The 17,420-nt window shown below is 39.8% G+C and overlaps 1 protein-coding gene across 2 annotated transcripts in view; it reads right to left on the bottom strand.

Moving 5' to 3' along the window:
• The window catches only part of EDIL3 (EGF like repeats and discoidin domains 3), a 290,980-nt gene that overhangs the window by 80,074 nt on the left and 193,486 nt on the right, over positions 1 to 17,420 (bottom strand). For both annotated transcript variants that reach the window (XM_075410892.1, XM_075410893.1), the window contains one exon: positions 8,364 to 8,545. In XM_075410892.1, the coding sequence (XP_075267007.1) occupies positions 8,364 to 8,545 (182 nt within the window). The remainder of the gene's footprint in view (positions 1 to 8,363; positions 8,546 to 17,420) is intronic.

Below are 17,420 nucleotides of genomic sequence, written 5' to 3'. Positions count from 1 at the left end.
GAGAAACACGGAGGTGCAGCCAGAGGCTGCATGCTTGCTTCTGCACAGCTAGAGCTGTACCAAGGCTTTGCCTTTATTTTCACCCTGCAGATTGCTCTGCACTTCTGTGACCTGCCCACGCACATATGAACTCAGTAGATATATACTGCTGCGGGGCCAGCGACAAAGAGGTAAGTGTATAAATACATGCCTCCGTACCACACACACAAAAATGTATTGGCATGTAATTTTACTTATTCTTGACCTTTATTTCCTGAAACTTAAGTGTGATTAATTAATTTGAAACAGCTTTTTTCTGGAAGTCAAGCCTAGCAGAAGAGTAATTATAAGTGAGGAACATTTGCTTTGAAAGTGGGTGTTTACAACATAAAATATGACTGGCTTGAACATCACACATCAGCATAGTATCATCTTACAGACGTAGATTCTGTCCTTCCCACAGGAGGACTACGATGCCCACACATCACTCCATTACAGTTGGAAAGCCACCACCGAGGTGCTGGGGCATCTCCACGTGAGCCTTGTTATTGGCGCAAGAAGCCAGACGGGCACACGTTTCCTCATTTCTGTGTGTCACCACTTGCTGGTCTGATTACTTTTAATATCAGGACGGTAAATGTGAAAAACTGTGAAGTCAAAAAAGATGGTGTTACACATGCATGAAACAATGTGTTTTAAAGTACTGTTACTTCCGTCGTTCAGCCATATTACGTGGAGTAATTAAGGAAAACCGGCACGCAGGCTGACAGAGCATGTTATGGATGGTGTTCATAACAGCATCAAGTTTCAGTTGCCATGGGGATGCTAACTCTGAACTGACTGCTTTTATGTATCCGAAACCTCAATTAAAAGTTGTTTGAATATGTCTGTGCGTGGGTGTTTGTGTGTACAAAGAATGAAACCAAGAGATAGAAGATGTTATCAAATAGATACCAAGACACGGGACACAAGGGAGTATCTAGATGATTACACTAAGAAATAGGCTCCCAGTCATTTTGTTTTCTTGTCTGTTTTGAGTACATACATTATATTTTTAGCCTGTAAGCTAAATGTATAGATTTTGAAGGAGACCTGCAGCTAGCAGACCTTGGTAATGAGTTTACTAAAGTCAGTGAACTTACGGCAGACTTTGACTAGCTGAAGATCTCTTCTAATTCCTGCAGTTCAAAGGTCCTACATGGGATAGTTCTGAGAGAATACAACGGCACTTTCATTATTAGTTTCTGTTCTCCACTGCCGAAGGCTTTCAGGTACTTACTGCCATTCATCAGTATCCCTGAAGGAAATTTTCCTATGATATCTAGCCAAATTTTGAAGTATTGACAACAAATGCAGAGCTTTAACAGGTTTTTCAGCATTTAACTTAGCAGATTAAGTCTTCCTATATGGTTTGAGTCACCTTACATGATGGCTCTGCGACTGTACTTCGTAAGGTTCACTTGGCCACATTATACAAAACTGAGAGCTATATTAAGTATTATTAAATATTTAATCTATGATGACAGGTATTTTTGGAAGCTGATACAACAGTACTCATGAATGAGGAAATGAACTTTGATAAAACGAATGGTTTGACAGATGGTAGTTTGCTTAGAGCTCTTACTAACAGATGTTTGAATGAATGTTCTGCAAGACCTCTGTGTATTTTGGGTTTTATAATTTTATTAGCAAATAGCTATCACCTGGTGTATATTTGCCCTTTGGAAGTTCTTGATGTGGAAGCTGCTAATTTTTTTCCTTGCCTTTTTTGGGTGAAAAAACCCAACACTTTATTGATTCCTGCTTGGGGATAAGAATAATGGAACTTAGTAAGTGTTTATTGCAAGTACATTTTTTATGTGTCACAGTAGTTATGATTAAGTTTACAAGATTCACAGACACACAATTAACTATGCCAGTATAAAGGACTGCAGGCCCCCAAAATGTGAGGCTGAGCACCAGAGGTAGGATTAAAACCACACTTGGCGTGAAAGACACTTGTGTATAAACCAAATTAAGCCACAAACGAAAACATAAATTCTACCTACCAGAAACATTATTCCAATAAATTTAGACTTAAAAAAAAAAAAGAAAGAAAAAGAAAAGCATTCGCAGTACGTACTAAATAAAGTACCAACATGGCTTCAGGAGTAGAAACTAGAATTTACATTCCCTCAAACCAATATCCTGATCACTGCGCTGCACAATTCTTGTCCTACCATGCTGTTTTTAAACTATATTAATGTAAACATCATATCCAAGAACACTGCAATACACTATTTAGCCTTCGGATATATATTTTTTTGTGGATACTGTGTATGGACAATGCTTAAGGAAGAACGCTGTGCTCCATTTTCTCCAGATGAACATTGCCATCACCCATGCAGCATGCTGACTCTGCACACTCTGTGTCCTCTAAGGCACTGGACATTTCCATGCATTTCATGGGATGCCTAATGTATTGGTCCCTAATTAATCGCTCTGACCTCCTGTGGGAATATGCTTTCTGAGAACTACATTTTTGTGGATATAACTGTACTTAGTTGATCTTAAAATTCTAAATTAGACAGGGGCTTGGGAAAACTATTACTCTGAATCTGCTGGGGTAGATTCCTTTCCATCACATGCCACTTTTTTTGTTAAGTGTCTCTACAGGAAGACTATTTACTTGGAGTTTCAAAAATATAATGAAATTTTTTTTTAAAAAATGTGCATAGTTATTAAAAAAAGTATTATTTGAAACAGATGAACTGAGAAAGTAAAAGTAAATAAACCAGAAGTATTTTATTTTGGACTAGAATACTAATATATTCAAGGTAGCAATTAGAAGTTGGGCACCTTTTCCATCAATCTGTTGTATCTCAAAATATGGAGTTTCATCTGAACTTTACCGTATAGTTTCAGAAAGGCCATTTAGGGAAGAAATTAGAAAAATGCTAGAATTAGAATGCTCTTTTCACATATTCTAAATAAGACTTCTAGCTTTTCCATTTTGAAATCACATTTGACATTCAAAAATTGATGCCCAGAAAAGAACAAAAATAGGAAATAGAGCTCGAAAGGGATGAATTTTCTGAAGAGGAAAAAACTATAAACTAAATATTTTGGATATTTTTGTATGCAATAACGATTATAAGGAAAAAGCTAATTACTGAACCTGAACCAACTTTATTTCCCATTTTTTGATTCTGCAACCAAACTGAGCAGTTCAGCCGGTTTGTAAATGAATCCTCCTCCTTCTCACAATAATAAAATTAAATATTTGAATATTTTATTTAAAAACCAATTGGTAACCATACTGATGTCTCTGGAGAAATGGTTCCTGCTCTTTTAATGAGGGATAACAAAACAGCTTTTTTATTTTCCTGTTTAACACCTTACATTTATATACAACAGTCTCCAGCAACAGTTCAGGTGTTTAATCATAACTCCTACACAGAGGTGTGATATGCAGTAATTAGTTAATTTTCTTAATATTCTCCATATGTAAGGGAAGTTCAGATCTGCTTTTGGTGACTGTGGATTAATACTGACATTGTAAAAACAATTCCCATGTCCAAAAGAGCACAAAGCACTTAAAAAAGAGGTAGTAGTCTCTCGTACACCATTAACATTTTTGCATCATCAGTCAGGGATCCTCTTCACAATCACATGTAGGAGACAAGAAGAAATTAAGGGACCTGTTGTTCTCAGATGTGATAGCTCAGTTACAGTGCAACAGTAGCAACTGCATGGGAGCCAGCAGGCACTGATCTTTCCCCTTGCATGCTTAATTGACTGCCCATGTCCAGGACCAGGAGATCAAATTTACCCCATTCTTTCCAGAATCAAAACTTTCCTTGATGCCTTCTGACTCGAAACATCAACTCTGCTAACAGTACCAATCTTTACTATGTGCCAGGCTTCACGCATACCTCCATTTTTACTGTCTAGCTTTAAATCTGATCCCTTTTACCCTATACCTCTTCTATGCCTTTACCCAATGTCTTACTCTTTTCTAAGACTATCATATATTTCTGATGTTGATATTCTTAGGACTCCCTGGTACACTGACCACCCAACCCAGCCCTGCTTGCCCTGAGATGCAGTGGCAAAAGCCACTGAAGCTCTGCTGTGGGCTCCTTCTCCACCCCCGGTTCCCTGACGCAGGTGGTATGTCTTACTGTTCTTGGGCAAATTAACATTTAGGAAGTTTCATCTGTTGACGAAGAACCCATTGCACAGGTATTATTTACAGGAAAAACCATACCTACTCCAAAAGATGAAAGAAGCAAGATTAATACCTTACAGGACAATATTCACACACCTTGCTTTCTCATTCCTGAGCATGGTTCCTCAACATACATCCTTCTTCCAAAGTTACTTATACATCCAAAATGTGTGACTTACTTAGGATTTCAGTATTGTAGGCCAGTCCTTAAATTGCTAGTTATACCAAATTATTTTATGTTATCTTACGGTGTTCTTCATGACATTTCAGTTTATGCATTTTTGTCACATCCACCATGGCTGAAGTCTTTGTATATTACAGGAATAATAACTGCAGTGGTAGAAAAAAGGACAACATTTTATGGAAGCAAAAAGGGAAACCAGCCATGAATAGGTTAAAATGAGTTAAGAAATATTACGTTTGGGTTGTGAAACTGGGAGAGAAGAAGAAATGTCAGGGTATAGACATGGATCTCTGGTTTAGAAATCACTAGAGAGAAGTAACATTTAGAAGGTCCTGGTAGCAGGTTTGTGTTAGAGATTAACACTTATCATGACTTTGGATATGGTAAAGAAAAAATAGAAACAACAATCCTGCCCATGGCTATCTCTATTCTGACCCATACTGTGTTAACAAAATATATATGAACAGAAAAACATAGATATGTGCAGGGAAGGAGTAGAGATGAAGAGAAATCAGAATAAAAAGAAACAGCATATTTTAAAGCCACAAATGTGAAATAACAAAAGGGGAAAGAGAAACCAGTGCTCTCTTAAAACAAAGGTTTTGACAAAAAAGGCTTGTTACTGGAACAGGCAAAGTGACCTTTTTGGTTATATCTCAGGAACAATTAATGAAAAATAGGAGTGTGTGATTTTTTCTCGTTGTATTCAGAAATGTTAAAAGTTAGTGTCACTAATAAAGAGGTAAACAGTATACAAAGGTGCTATTTTATCACAGCCAAACCATGAGGAGAAACAGAGGTCAGCAGAACTTTAAAAGGCAGATATGACTGACTTTAATTTGCTTTCAAAAACATGGTCACTGACCCTTTAAATCACAAGCCAATTACAAGCATTGTAATGCCATTACTAATTACATGCTGAGAGTGTAAATTTAAAATGGCAATTTCAATTTTCAGTTCATTGGTACAATGTGGGAAAATGAAATTTCATACTAATTAGTTCATGTGTGTCAGGCACCTGAATGATTAGAGAAAAAAACTCTGCACTCATTACAAGTGAGTTATAAGCAAAGCACTCAAACCTTTCATTTTCCAAGCTGCATATACATAAAGAAATTAAATGACAAAGGAAATTGATAATGATGGAACAAGGCAAAAATAGCTACAGGCCTGTACATAATTATACTTTGGGGGACTTTGCCCATTATATACAGCTTCCTTTAAAATTTATCTAGCATTAGCAACTATAAGAGGGTTACAGGCTGCTGCTTCAGGTTCATTGTGCTAAAGGTTAATTTACATTTCCTAAAAATGGAGTTTCAGGTTTCATAACTTTCCACTTAATCTCTGCCAAACGTTCATGCCGTTCTTCAGGACCCATCTTCCGGACCAGCTGCTTTGTCACTCAGACCAACATAGAAAAGGTCCCATACACAGACATCTCACATCAGGATCTGGGAAGAAGGTGGTGATATGATCAAGAAAGTAAAAATTCAGAGTAGGCTGTTGTGACAGGAAGCATTTCTCCCACCAGACCAGAAGGAAGGTAGCCAGAAACTTAGCACAAATTAGAGTGGGCTGACTTTTTGTAACCTTCCACAAATGCTTATGAAGTATCTTCCTGGTCGTTACAGAAGCTGTGCAAAAATAAGATATGGGATTTCTGCTGCTCCTCTTCTTATTACAGAAACTATTCAACCATAGAAGGGTCAGGCAGTGTCTCTTAGAGTGTATTTCATGCTTCAGGAACAACATAGTGTTCTGATGTAAAGAACTACGATGCAGTGTATAAAGGGTGAGTTTGTGGAGTTCTGTATCCTTGCCAAATCAACACAAGGATTCTGCAGAACACTAAAAAGCAGATTTTCTATATGAGTATCATTTTCTATACAAGTATGGAAAAATTCAGGTTTTCTGTTCCTGTGTGTTTTAAGGAGAAAAGTCTTTGGAAAGATTTAAACTTCTGTTTTTAAATTACTAGTATTTTTATTTTTGCTCTAAACTAAAAGGAAAAATAAAATACTTAGCAAGTTTTGTGAAAATTATAGACCAAAGTCTATTTTAGAAGAAAAATGAGAAGAAAAAGAAGGGAGTGCTAGGTGCTTAGTACACATTAATCAATCACTTAATTAGCTTCTAGAAAGTCCTTATATAGTATGGCTGTCAAAATTACACAATAACCTGCATGGGACTGGCGCTACATATATTAGGTCATTAACTCCGAAAAACAACAAATTGTTCAAAACTGGTGCCATGGGCCGACATTTGTAGACACGTTTTCTCCGTTGGTCCTTCCAGGTAAGAGCAAAGGGAAGACTTCCCTGGGAGCAAAGTCCAAGGCAGACATAACGCTGGTCTGGGCAGAAATCTGCACAGCTGCCTGACAGTGGCCTCCACAGTAGGTGGTGGCTTTGTCAAGTGCAAATGTGGAACCAGCAGACCAATAGCCATCCCCATCCAGTCTACCTCCTAATAAAGACATGTCTAGGGGGTCAGTGCTAAATGATTTTGAATTTTTTCTCCAGCTTACTTAATAAAGCCCATACTCTACAGCAGCCCAAAAGCTACTGTAACACTGACTTTTTGATTGTCCCTTAAAGTTACATTAGCTTTCTACTCCTGTGAAAGTAATTCTGCTCAAGTCCCTTAACATCATTCTTTCCAGTTCTTTTCCAATGTACAAATTTTACAGACTTCCTAACCCCTCTGGTCTTTATGGAAGAAAACGGACTTAAGATATATTGAAGGGCCTTTGCGTTTTCAGTCTGCAGTGAATAACAAACAGTAACACTGACTTCATTTTTCAGAACTGACAAAATCCAGCACTCTCACCACACCAGTTTCAGAAAACTTCATCAAACAGTGCTTTGTGCCTGCTCTCCAAACAAGAAAAATGAATAGGTAACCCTGTATGCTTTTCCTCCACATATCTGGGAGCCACTCAGAAAAATCACGAATGCTAGTCAGCACAGAAACTTGAATACGAATAAAAATTATGCTATGTACACAAAGGTAACTTCAAGAAGAGTGTTTCTGACACACCCAAGGGACACATGCACCGTTCTACTTACTCAGCGCTGGTAGACAAGATGCTTAAGTACCATCTTCTGCTATTGCTGTGGTGGATTCACTGGGAGCGAAGCACCCTCTTTGCATACCGACTATACTCATTAGTGCAAAAGATTTTCCTTTGGCTGAAAATGCCAGAGCTTAGCCCAATTCACATATCATGAAAAGAAAATATCATAAAAGTAAAGAGCTACAGCAATCACTAGATAATCATTATCCTCATTAAAATACAGCCACAGGACTTCATATTCACTGCTTCATGACTTTTACTGAAGTTATTTGCGGGGCACAGAGAAATCCAGTCCACAATGAGGGCACTGCCATTTGAATCATTCTAGTGATAACATCCTTACATGGGAATGAAAAAGAGTGTATTTTCAGCCCCACAGATGTGGTTGAGCCAAGAGCTATTTCGGCCTTTATTAAAACAGCTCTTGTTACTTCCACCATGATGCACACAATGCTAAACCTGTGTGCCCAGAGCAGCTCAGCAGAGAGAACAACTATTCCTGCAGGCTGTGGTACAGCCAATACCACATCAGAGCACTCTAGAATGATGCCCAAGGAAGGCTGCATGTGTCAAAGTACCTCTACCAAGAGATATTGCTGCGAGATGCTACTAAGGACCTAACAAGCAAGTGTAACATATGTGGAAAGCAGCTTACTTAAAAAGTCTTTATAGATTTGCTTCCATGGTTTAGAGCCACAATGGAACATATGCACACATTTAAAAAAAAAAAAAGTGCATTTGTATAGTCAAGATTATTACTGTTTTGCAACTAAATAGTCCTTTTTAGTCTAGGCTACATTTCTGACAGTGAGTAAGAATCTAGCTGTTTACCACTTGTCTTCTTCAGTTTCTTAACCGACTCTGGCAATTGAATCTAGGAGACTTTTTTCCTCCTCAACTCCATCTGTTACCTGAATCCACGGCCATCTGTCATTTTCTGCAGCAGTCCAAGCGTTCACAAGACCCTTCTTATTAAGTCGTGCATAGTACGGATACCATTTCTGGAGTCCAAAAAGAGCTCGATGAGTGGATGACGCAGTAATTTGTTGGTTTGACACAATTCCTCCTTCTATCCCTAGTGGGCCAGAGCATCCTGCAAATGGAAGCAAGCAAAGAAATGAGTGCAACTGAAATGACCAACTCAGTTCTGAGTCTGAGTGGCTGTAATTACAAATAGCATACAAATAGATCCAAAATATCACATCAAATATGTTATTAGAAGAGATTTAAAGCACTTGAATAGCATCTTCTTTTTCCAGAAATGAAAAAAAAGTACTGAAATATTGCTTGTAAATAACTACTCCCATCACAAAACTAATGAGTAGATTAAGCTTTCAATTTCTTTTAGTATGTTCTGTCTGAAGAGTTCTGAGTTCGGGTTTTACAGATAGAAAGAAAATGATCTTTAGATTCAAATATTGAAATGATTGCTAAAAGAAAATTTTAAATTCTGTAGTTACTGCAAAGTTCCGTGTTGCTGCTCTTGCCACAGAGGTTAGCATCTAGCCAATACACTACAAACTGTTATTGCAGTTATCTTTAGAAATATGAAACTAGACACAAGGTATTGTTCAGTTCTATTAAAATTAGTTAAAGGTCTTCTGCATTTAATCAGCAAGCCACAAAGTATGTATTTAACTGTAATGTTCAAGTGTTCATGATTTTATGTGTGGTATTGCTAGCTTATTCATGTGAAATACTTGTAGATGTAATCTTTTATAAAGTTAAGATATTTCTGCATACATTGTTTTCTCACGCACTCCATTTGGGTACAGGAACAAGACCATCCAGTTACTGTGAGCAATCTGAACAGAGAAAATTTTGAAAATTCATTATATACAAAAGATTGGCAGTTTACCTACTATTAAATACCCCCAACCACCTTCAAGTAAACTAGATTTTTTTTCTCAACTCAGTTCTGATGCAGAATATAAACAGAAGCTGATTGCAGGAACTACTGTAGCAGCCAGTCTTACTCAGTTGCCCAAAAGATCTGCTTTGTGGGTAAGCTGCACTTCAGCAATTTTTAACACAAAAGGACAGACATTTTCTTATGCTTTAGGTTTTCTCAGAAGCCTGGCAGTCTCACCTCAAGGAGTACCCAGGAATGAACTCTGAAATGGTGCTGCTATGAAATCCTTACATCACATGAACAGAAAGTCACAAATAATTTAATTCCCCATTAATTTAAAAGTACGGAGAAGAAAAAGTGACCAGTGCAATTTGCTCCTCTTGGGAGAAGCTAAGGCAAGGAGACAGCACTGGGAGTCACTGGCAATACAATCCCCAGGTATTTTGTGTCACTGATAATGGAGACAGATATAAACTAAATTGCAGTTTTAAGTTGATTATGGAGCAAAGGCCATGGACAAGCATATGCTTGCACTCTGCAGGTGGGGTTCCAAATGTGTTCTGTCTTAAATACAAAAATTGGCTTACTTCTAGGATATGCTTAAACAAAATCTTGGCCCCACTGAAATTAATAACTGACTTGCACCATATGATGATTTCATCCACACTTCTAGAAGTACATGAAGCTCGGCTAGTATCTAAAGTCCTAGTGCTACTTTTCTGTGTCATGTATCACCCAACAATAAAGGCGGTGTATTCAGCACTCGACTAATAACTCTGTTCATGCTGCACAAAAAATAACAAAATGCAGCTCTCTCCTGTGGCTGTGCTGGGTGTGTAGTAGTGTCAGAAGAAAAACAAATTCTTTGTCACCAGCATAGGCAGGCACAATATAGGATGTATTAAAAAAACCCACGTATGTTGGAAAACTGTCATTTTTCATTGTGTTATCAAGCATTACTTAAAACTTGAAAGACTTATTCAAATCTTCGCTCTGTTTCTGATATATTTTCATCTAATCAGAATAAATTCCTTTTGTATATAAGCTGCCATAACAGCTTGCAAGCCAGAGGTAAACTACTCTACTTCCCTAAGAAAATTGCATCTTTTCAAAAGTTTCTTATATTTACTTATTAAAATACTTTTGCAGTTTCATAATGGGAAAGAAAGTGCACACAGTTGTGTCTATATGTATGTGTAACACACAGACACACACAGGTACACACAGGATTCATTCCAGCTCACCATGAAATTAATCACCCCTAACAGCTGGTATAGATTGATAAGTATTTGAAAACAGAGATGTGAGAACACAGAAGAGAGGTTTCCAAGAGGAGATGAAAATGGAGGTGTGGAGGCATGGCAGGTGTTTCAGTATGGACACAGAGCATACAGCTATATTCTGTATGTACATTCTCCTCTCTCAGTGAGGAGCACAGGGATGAGGACAGCTGCCAGCCCTGCTAGCATTGTTCAGTGACTTAATGGGATAAATGTGTGCATGAGGACAGAGCCCCAACATGTTTCAAGGCTAATTTTGAGTGAGGTCCAGAATAAGGGTATTTGGCTTTAGCAGATAATTTTCAAAAGAAGAACACATGTTTGATGAGAAGACTCTTGATCTCCTATATACATTCCAGCTTTGGCAGACTTGGAATAGAGGTGGACGTCCTTTTCTGTTGCTTATCAGCCTCTGTTTAAGGTGCAGAACTTTGTGGAATGTTTTGATGTGAAAGCATGTTAGTTCTCACGCTTGAAATGCCTTAAATGGTATTTGAAATATATGTGATTTTCTAACAAGAGAAAGGTGAGCTTTCATTTCTAAGTTGAAGGCAGTCAAATTACCAAGTAGAGCACTTAACTCTACCTCATCAGCTATGACCATATATGGTCAGAAGTCTTTATCTGCCTTAGCTTTAGGAGGATTATTCCTGAAATCCAAAGGAAATCTTTACCTTCAGGGAATAGGTACTTCATTGTACAAGTTTCTTATTCTAATTGCAGTTTTAGTCTTGATTTGTCCTGTTTGTCAATTTTTAAATGTGAGTTAAAAAACGAAATTTACCACTCCTAAAAACTAAAACTACCACATTAGAGATACTTTCTACTTTGGTGTTCAGTTCAAGCATAACAACATGAGATGTGTAGGAAATATGAGACTGGACAATGATGTCTAAAAAATATTAGCCTTACATTGTAATAATTATGTACACACCACTAAGGTCTGTCTTTAGAGGGCCATTTGACCTTTATTGATGGTCAAAGAAAGCGTACCCCTGCTCATGAGCGAGACCGGCAAACTGGTAACAGCAGATGAGGAGAAAGCTGAGGTACTCAACAACTTTTTTGCCTCAGTCTTCATTGGCAACCTCTCTCCTCACCCCTCCCGAGTCGATGGATGGCATGAAGGAGACCAGGAGGGTAAAATCCCTCCAGCTGTAAGTGAAGACCAGGTTCGGGACCTCCTGAGGAACCTAAATGTACAGAAGTCTATGGGACCTGATGAAATGCATCCCAGAGTCCTGAGGGAACTGGCTGATGTAGTTGCCAAGCCACTCTCCATGATATTTGAAAAGTCATGGCAGTCAGGGGAAGTCCCCAGTGACTGGAAAAAGGGAAACATTGTGCCCCTTTTCAAAAAGGGTAGAAAGGAAGACTCTGGGAACTACTGACCTGTCAGCCTCACCTCTGTGCCTGCGAAGATCATGGAACAGATCCTCCTAGAAGATATGCTAAGGCACATGGAGGCCAGGGAGGTGATTCGAGACAGCCAGCATGGCTTCACCAAGGGCAAGTCCTGCCTCACCAATCTAGTGGCTTTCTATGATGGTGTAACAGCAAGAGTGGACAAGGGAAAACCTATGGATGTCATCTATCTGGATTTTTGTAAAGCCTTTGGCATGGTCCCGCACAACATCCTTCTCTCTAAATTGGAGAGCCATGGATTTGATGGGTGGACTGTTCGGTGGATAAGGAATTGGTTGGATGGTCGCAGCCAAAGGGTAGTGGTCAATGGCTCAATGTCCAGATGGAGACCAGTGACGAGTGGAGTCCCTCAAGGGTCCGTACTGGGACCAGTGCTGTTCAACATATTTATCAATGACATGGTCAGCGATATTGAGTGTACCCTCAGCAAGTTTGCAGATGACACCAAGCTGAGTGGTACACTTGAGACACCAGAAGGACAGGATGCCATCCAGAGGGACCTGGACAAGCTGGAGAGGTGGGCCTGTGTGAACCTCATGAGGTTCAACAAGGCCAAGTGCAAGGTCCTACACCTGGGTCGGGGTAATCCCCGCTATCAATACAGGCTGGGGGAAGAAAGGATCGAGAGCAGCCCTGCTGAGAGGGACTTGGGGATACTGATAGACGAAAGGCTGGACATGAGCCAGCAATGTGCGCTGGCAGCCCAGAGGGCCAACCGTGTCCTGGGCTGCATCAAGAGAAGTGTGGCCAGCAGGTCGAGAGAGGTGATTCTGCCCCTCTACTCTGCTCTGGTGAGACCTCACCTGGAGTACTACGTTCAGCTCTGGAGCCCTCGGCACAAGAAGGACATGGAAGTGTGGAGCAGGTCCAAAGGAGGGCTACAAAAATGATCCGAGGGCTGGAGCACCTCTCCTATGAGGACAGGCTGAGAGAGTTGGGCTTGTTCAGCCTGGAGAAGAGAAGGCTGTGGGGAGACCTGATTGCAGCATTTCAGTACTTAAAGGGAGCCTATAGGAAAGATGGGGACAATCTTTTTAGTAGAGATAACAGTGACAGGACGAGGGGTAATGGTTTTAAACTAAAACAGGGTAGGTTTAGGCTAGATATAAGGAAGAAATTCTTTACCATGAAGGTGGTGAAACACTGGAACGGGTTGCCCAGAGAGGTAGTGGAGGCCCCATCCCTGGAAACATTCAAGACCAGGCTGGACAGGGCTCTGAGCAACCTGATCTAGTTAGCGGTATCCCTGCTCGCTGCAGGGGGGTTGGACTAGATGACCTCTAGGGGTCCCTTCCAACCCAAAACTTTCTATGATTCTATGATCTTTTTTCACCCCCATGAAGGACATCAGATCATTCTCATGAGGTTGGAAGCTTGGATTAGGCTAAAGCTTAATGGTCCTCAAGACCTGCTTGCAGGTCCAAACCACAGAACTTGCAACACAGTCCTACTGTGACTAGAGCACTGCTGATGTTATGAGCAATTTCCTAGGCACAGGCCTGGCAGAGGGACTTTGGGAAGCCCACCCAAGGCTATGTCTTCCTGAGACTTAAGATACCTCCATGTGCATCATGAGGGTTGTTTTTTTTTTTGTAGTCTTACCTTGAACTTGACCACATTGAAGTTAACATTCTGGTTCACAGCCAGGTCAATCTGTATTTCAACATATTTTTATAACTCTTCAGTCCATTTTAATAATATTAAATACATTTCTTAAATTATGGGAACATTTTGATATCTTTCTTAATTTATTGAACAACAAGGACTTCATCAGAAGTTTTGCTAGGACTCTGTGAGTAAGGTCCTTCCAGTGTTAAAACTGTCCATTTACCCACTCTCTTGTTCTTTATTTTTAATCAGACATTATTTCACAAGAAAACCTTTCAAATCACTTTCTTTTCTCAGTGGAAATAAACCAGTTGATCACATTTTTTGATAGTCAAATATGACACAGCAAATGGATTTTCCTTAGCCATATGCTCATTAATTTCTTCCAAATACTCCAACACTTTGTGAGTCATGCTTTCTCCTTACAAAAGCTCTAAGGGTGCTATTACTCTCTAAAGCCCCCCCAAATTTACTTTGCTTGAAAACTCTCAGCTGAATAACCTGTCTCTGGTTCTGTCAAACATGTTATATCGGTAAAGGACTGGCTGCAGACTAGCTTCTGCATAAGGCATTCAATTTGAGACATAAACAATACTTTCCTTGAAGTTAAGATCTCAATTATTTCTTTTAGTGCTTAAGGGCTGTGATATGCCATTGACTCCTAACAATGAAGGAAACAAGCAAATGCAGCGTTTGGAGACTGCTTGTCTTCTAAATAAAACTGAGATATGTATTTTGCAGAACAAGCACAAGCTGTATTATATTTTGTCATTGTACATCTGCTTTTATCAAATCCACAGTTCATTTAACAAAAATCATGACAGGTTGGGAAACTGCAGTCTCCAAGGGAGTAATAATATCACTACAGTGACTCTGTACAATTCGGTCTGGTCAACATCAGTCATTAAATAGAAAACCATTTTTATTAGTTAATGTTGACACATGGGGTATGACAATCAGCTTGATGCAAGAAAGTAAAAAATATAGCAATTAAAAAGCTGCTTGAGAGGTTCATGATACAGATTGACACGGAAGATTTTGTCATCTGGAGCTGTTACTGTAGTGTCATTAAATAGCAAAATACTAACTCAAGCAATATTGTTTTCAATCCTACAGATACAACTGGTATGCACTAAATAAAATGCTATTGATGCTTCTCTGGTTCTCATCAAACACAAACCTATGCCCACAATGTCCCATTGTCCGTGAAGATGACAGAATGCAAAGGTATACCAACAATCTACATGACTGTGAATGGATCCAGTGAAGGATGCGCAAAGTCAACACACAGGAAAAGTGAAGGATTCATTTATATTTTCAGTTCTCCTAAAAATCCCCACCAACTCATGTGAAGACAGCATGGTTATAAAACTGTCCTGAAGGCTTCTTTTACAACCTTAAACTTAACTAGATCTTAAACATTGTGTACCATTTTGCACCACAAAGGAAATGATCATTAGTTCAGATTTCACTTGTAGACCGAGTGTATGGGGATCAAATAGCTCCCCAGACAAAAGATGTGTTTTGATTTCCACCCTTATCTCTTACAACAACAAATCTCCCCAGCTCAACAAAAACATTCGTGCAAAAGGAAATAGAAGATGTCATTTAACTTACTGTGTTTTAGATTGATATCTCTTCAGAAGTAAATTAGAACATGGAAATATGTCACTGATTCCCCCTCTAACAGAGACAGGACAAACCATTTTAAGATGAAGAATTACTACATTAGGAGATAATAAGCAAAAAGCACTGGGTAAACATGTTACTTGAGTATTTTTAGTCCGGACTTGTAAATTTATGTCAGTGCACAAATCAAGCAAAACTTCCAAATTGTTTAAAAATTGCTTGAAAATGTGAGGATTATGCCTCTGCAAACAGAAGACAAAGATCTGTTGTTATTGATGATGAAACATGCCTGATTTTGCAGCATGAATATATAGCTTTCATTTCCTCAGTCAGTTTGTCTGTAGCTAACGTCATCAAAACAAACAGATGCAAAATTGAAGGCATGCAGAAAACAAATCTGCTTTAGACATCTGCAATCCTGTCTCTGTCCAAGCACCTCTATTTCTGGAATGAGATTACTCTGGCTGTGCTTAGCACAGCACAGTATTCATGCTGAACACAAACCCTGACAATGCGATTACAGATGACCTCTGATACTGCAGTAATTAATGCTGCTCCTCATCATGCAATTTAGGCTTCAGCCTCCTATTTATTCTTCTTGTTCCTCCTGTCACTCACACATCCTTGCCCAGTTTGTTCTGTAGAGGACAGCTCTCTTCATATAACAGTGAATTTGGTTTTATAGGAGCTGGCTAGATGGGTATAGACAATCATGTAGCAGTCTGACATTAAAGCGCCCATCCATATGCAAGTACGAAGTGATATTCTTGTATGGCTTGTTTTTTCACAAACATAACACAATAATGCTAAAATCCTTTCTTTATAAATACTAGGTACAGAGCTTTTGCAGACCGGTGGCTGGGAGACACAGCTTCCCTTCCTACTGGAGGTGTCAATGGACCCTCTCATAGTTTTACTGACATGATAGTCCCCAGTTGTGAACTTCACTATTGCAGAATGGGATTACAGATGGTCTGTGATACTGCAGTAATGAATGCTGATACATGCATAAGCTCCTCACCATGAAACCTAGGCATCTGTCTCCAATTTTTTCTTGTTCCTTCACACAGAGACTGTGGCTCTCTAAACATTTTCCCACACTGGCCTGCAGTCCCCAGGGTGGGATTCAAATCCCTCTGATGGATGTCCAGAGGGATTTTCTACACTGAGCAAGTTGGCAAAAACTTATACTTCCAGCACAGCGCAGTAGCATATGGAGATGATGGCTCAGATGCCTCTAGATGTTCCTAGACCCCTCACCAGCCTCGTTGCCCTTCTCTGGACATGCTCCAGCAACTCAATGTCTTTCTTGTAGTGAGGGGCCCAAAACTGAACACAGTACTGCAGGTGCGGCCTCACCAGTGCCGAGTACAGGGGCACGATCACCTCCCTACTCCTGCTGGCCACACTATTCCTGATACAAGCCAGGATGCCGCTGGCCTTCTCAGCTACCTGGGCACATTGCTGGCTCATGTTCACGCGGCTGCTGACTCTGCTTTTCAATGACAGACTACATCTGAGAATATGAATAGGCTATTTGTCTCTACAAAGCAAGACGAAGTTCAGCTGGAGTTCAGCCTTTGAGAAAGACCACTCCAATGAGTTTAGATGCCTTAGTTTAGCAGTTTGCCATAGGGTATGATCCATAAAAAGGAAAACCATCTGGACTACTTGAAGACTAACTGCCACACTGGGCAAGCAGTCAGCACCTTTCTTTGTGATAACCACAGATACCAACAGTTCTACACAGACTGCAAATCATCCTAAGTCTGCACAGCACCTTCATAAAACATAGAATCATAGAATCATAGAATCATAGAATGATAAGGGTTGGAAGGGACCTTAAAGATCATCCAGTTCCAACTCCCCCGCCATGAGCAAGGACATCTTCCACTAGACCAGGTTGCTCAGAGCTCCATCCAACCTGGCCTTGAGCACTTCCAAGGAGGGGGCATCCACAGCTTCTCTGGGCAACCTGTTCCAGTGTTTCACCACCCTCATGGTGAAGAGTTTCTTCCTAATATCTAATCGAAATCTGCTCTCTTTCAGTTTAGGGCCGTTCCCCCTTGTCCTATCACTACATACCCTTGCGAAAAGTCCCTCTCCATCCTTCCTGTAGGCCCTCTTCAGGTACTGGAAGGCTGCTCTAAGGTCACCCTGGAGCCTTCCCTTCT

Source organism: Opisthocomus hoazin, chromosome Z, assembly GCF_030867145.1.
Source record: "Opisthocomus hoazin isolate bOpiHoa1 chromosome Z, bOpiHoa1.hap1, whole genome shotgun sequence".
Taxonomy (NCBI): domain Eukaryota; kingdom Metazoa; phylum Chordata; class Aves; order Opisthocomiformes; family Opisthocomidae; genus Opisthocomus; species Opisthocomus hoazin.
This window is presented reverse-complemented; position numbering and strand designations above follow the sequence as displayed.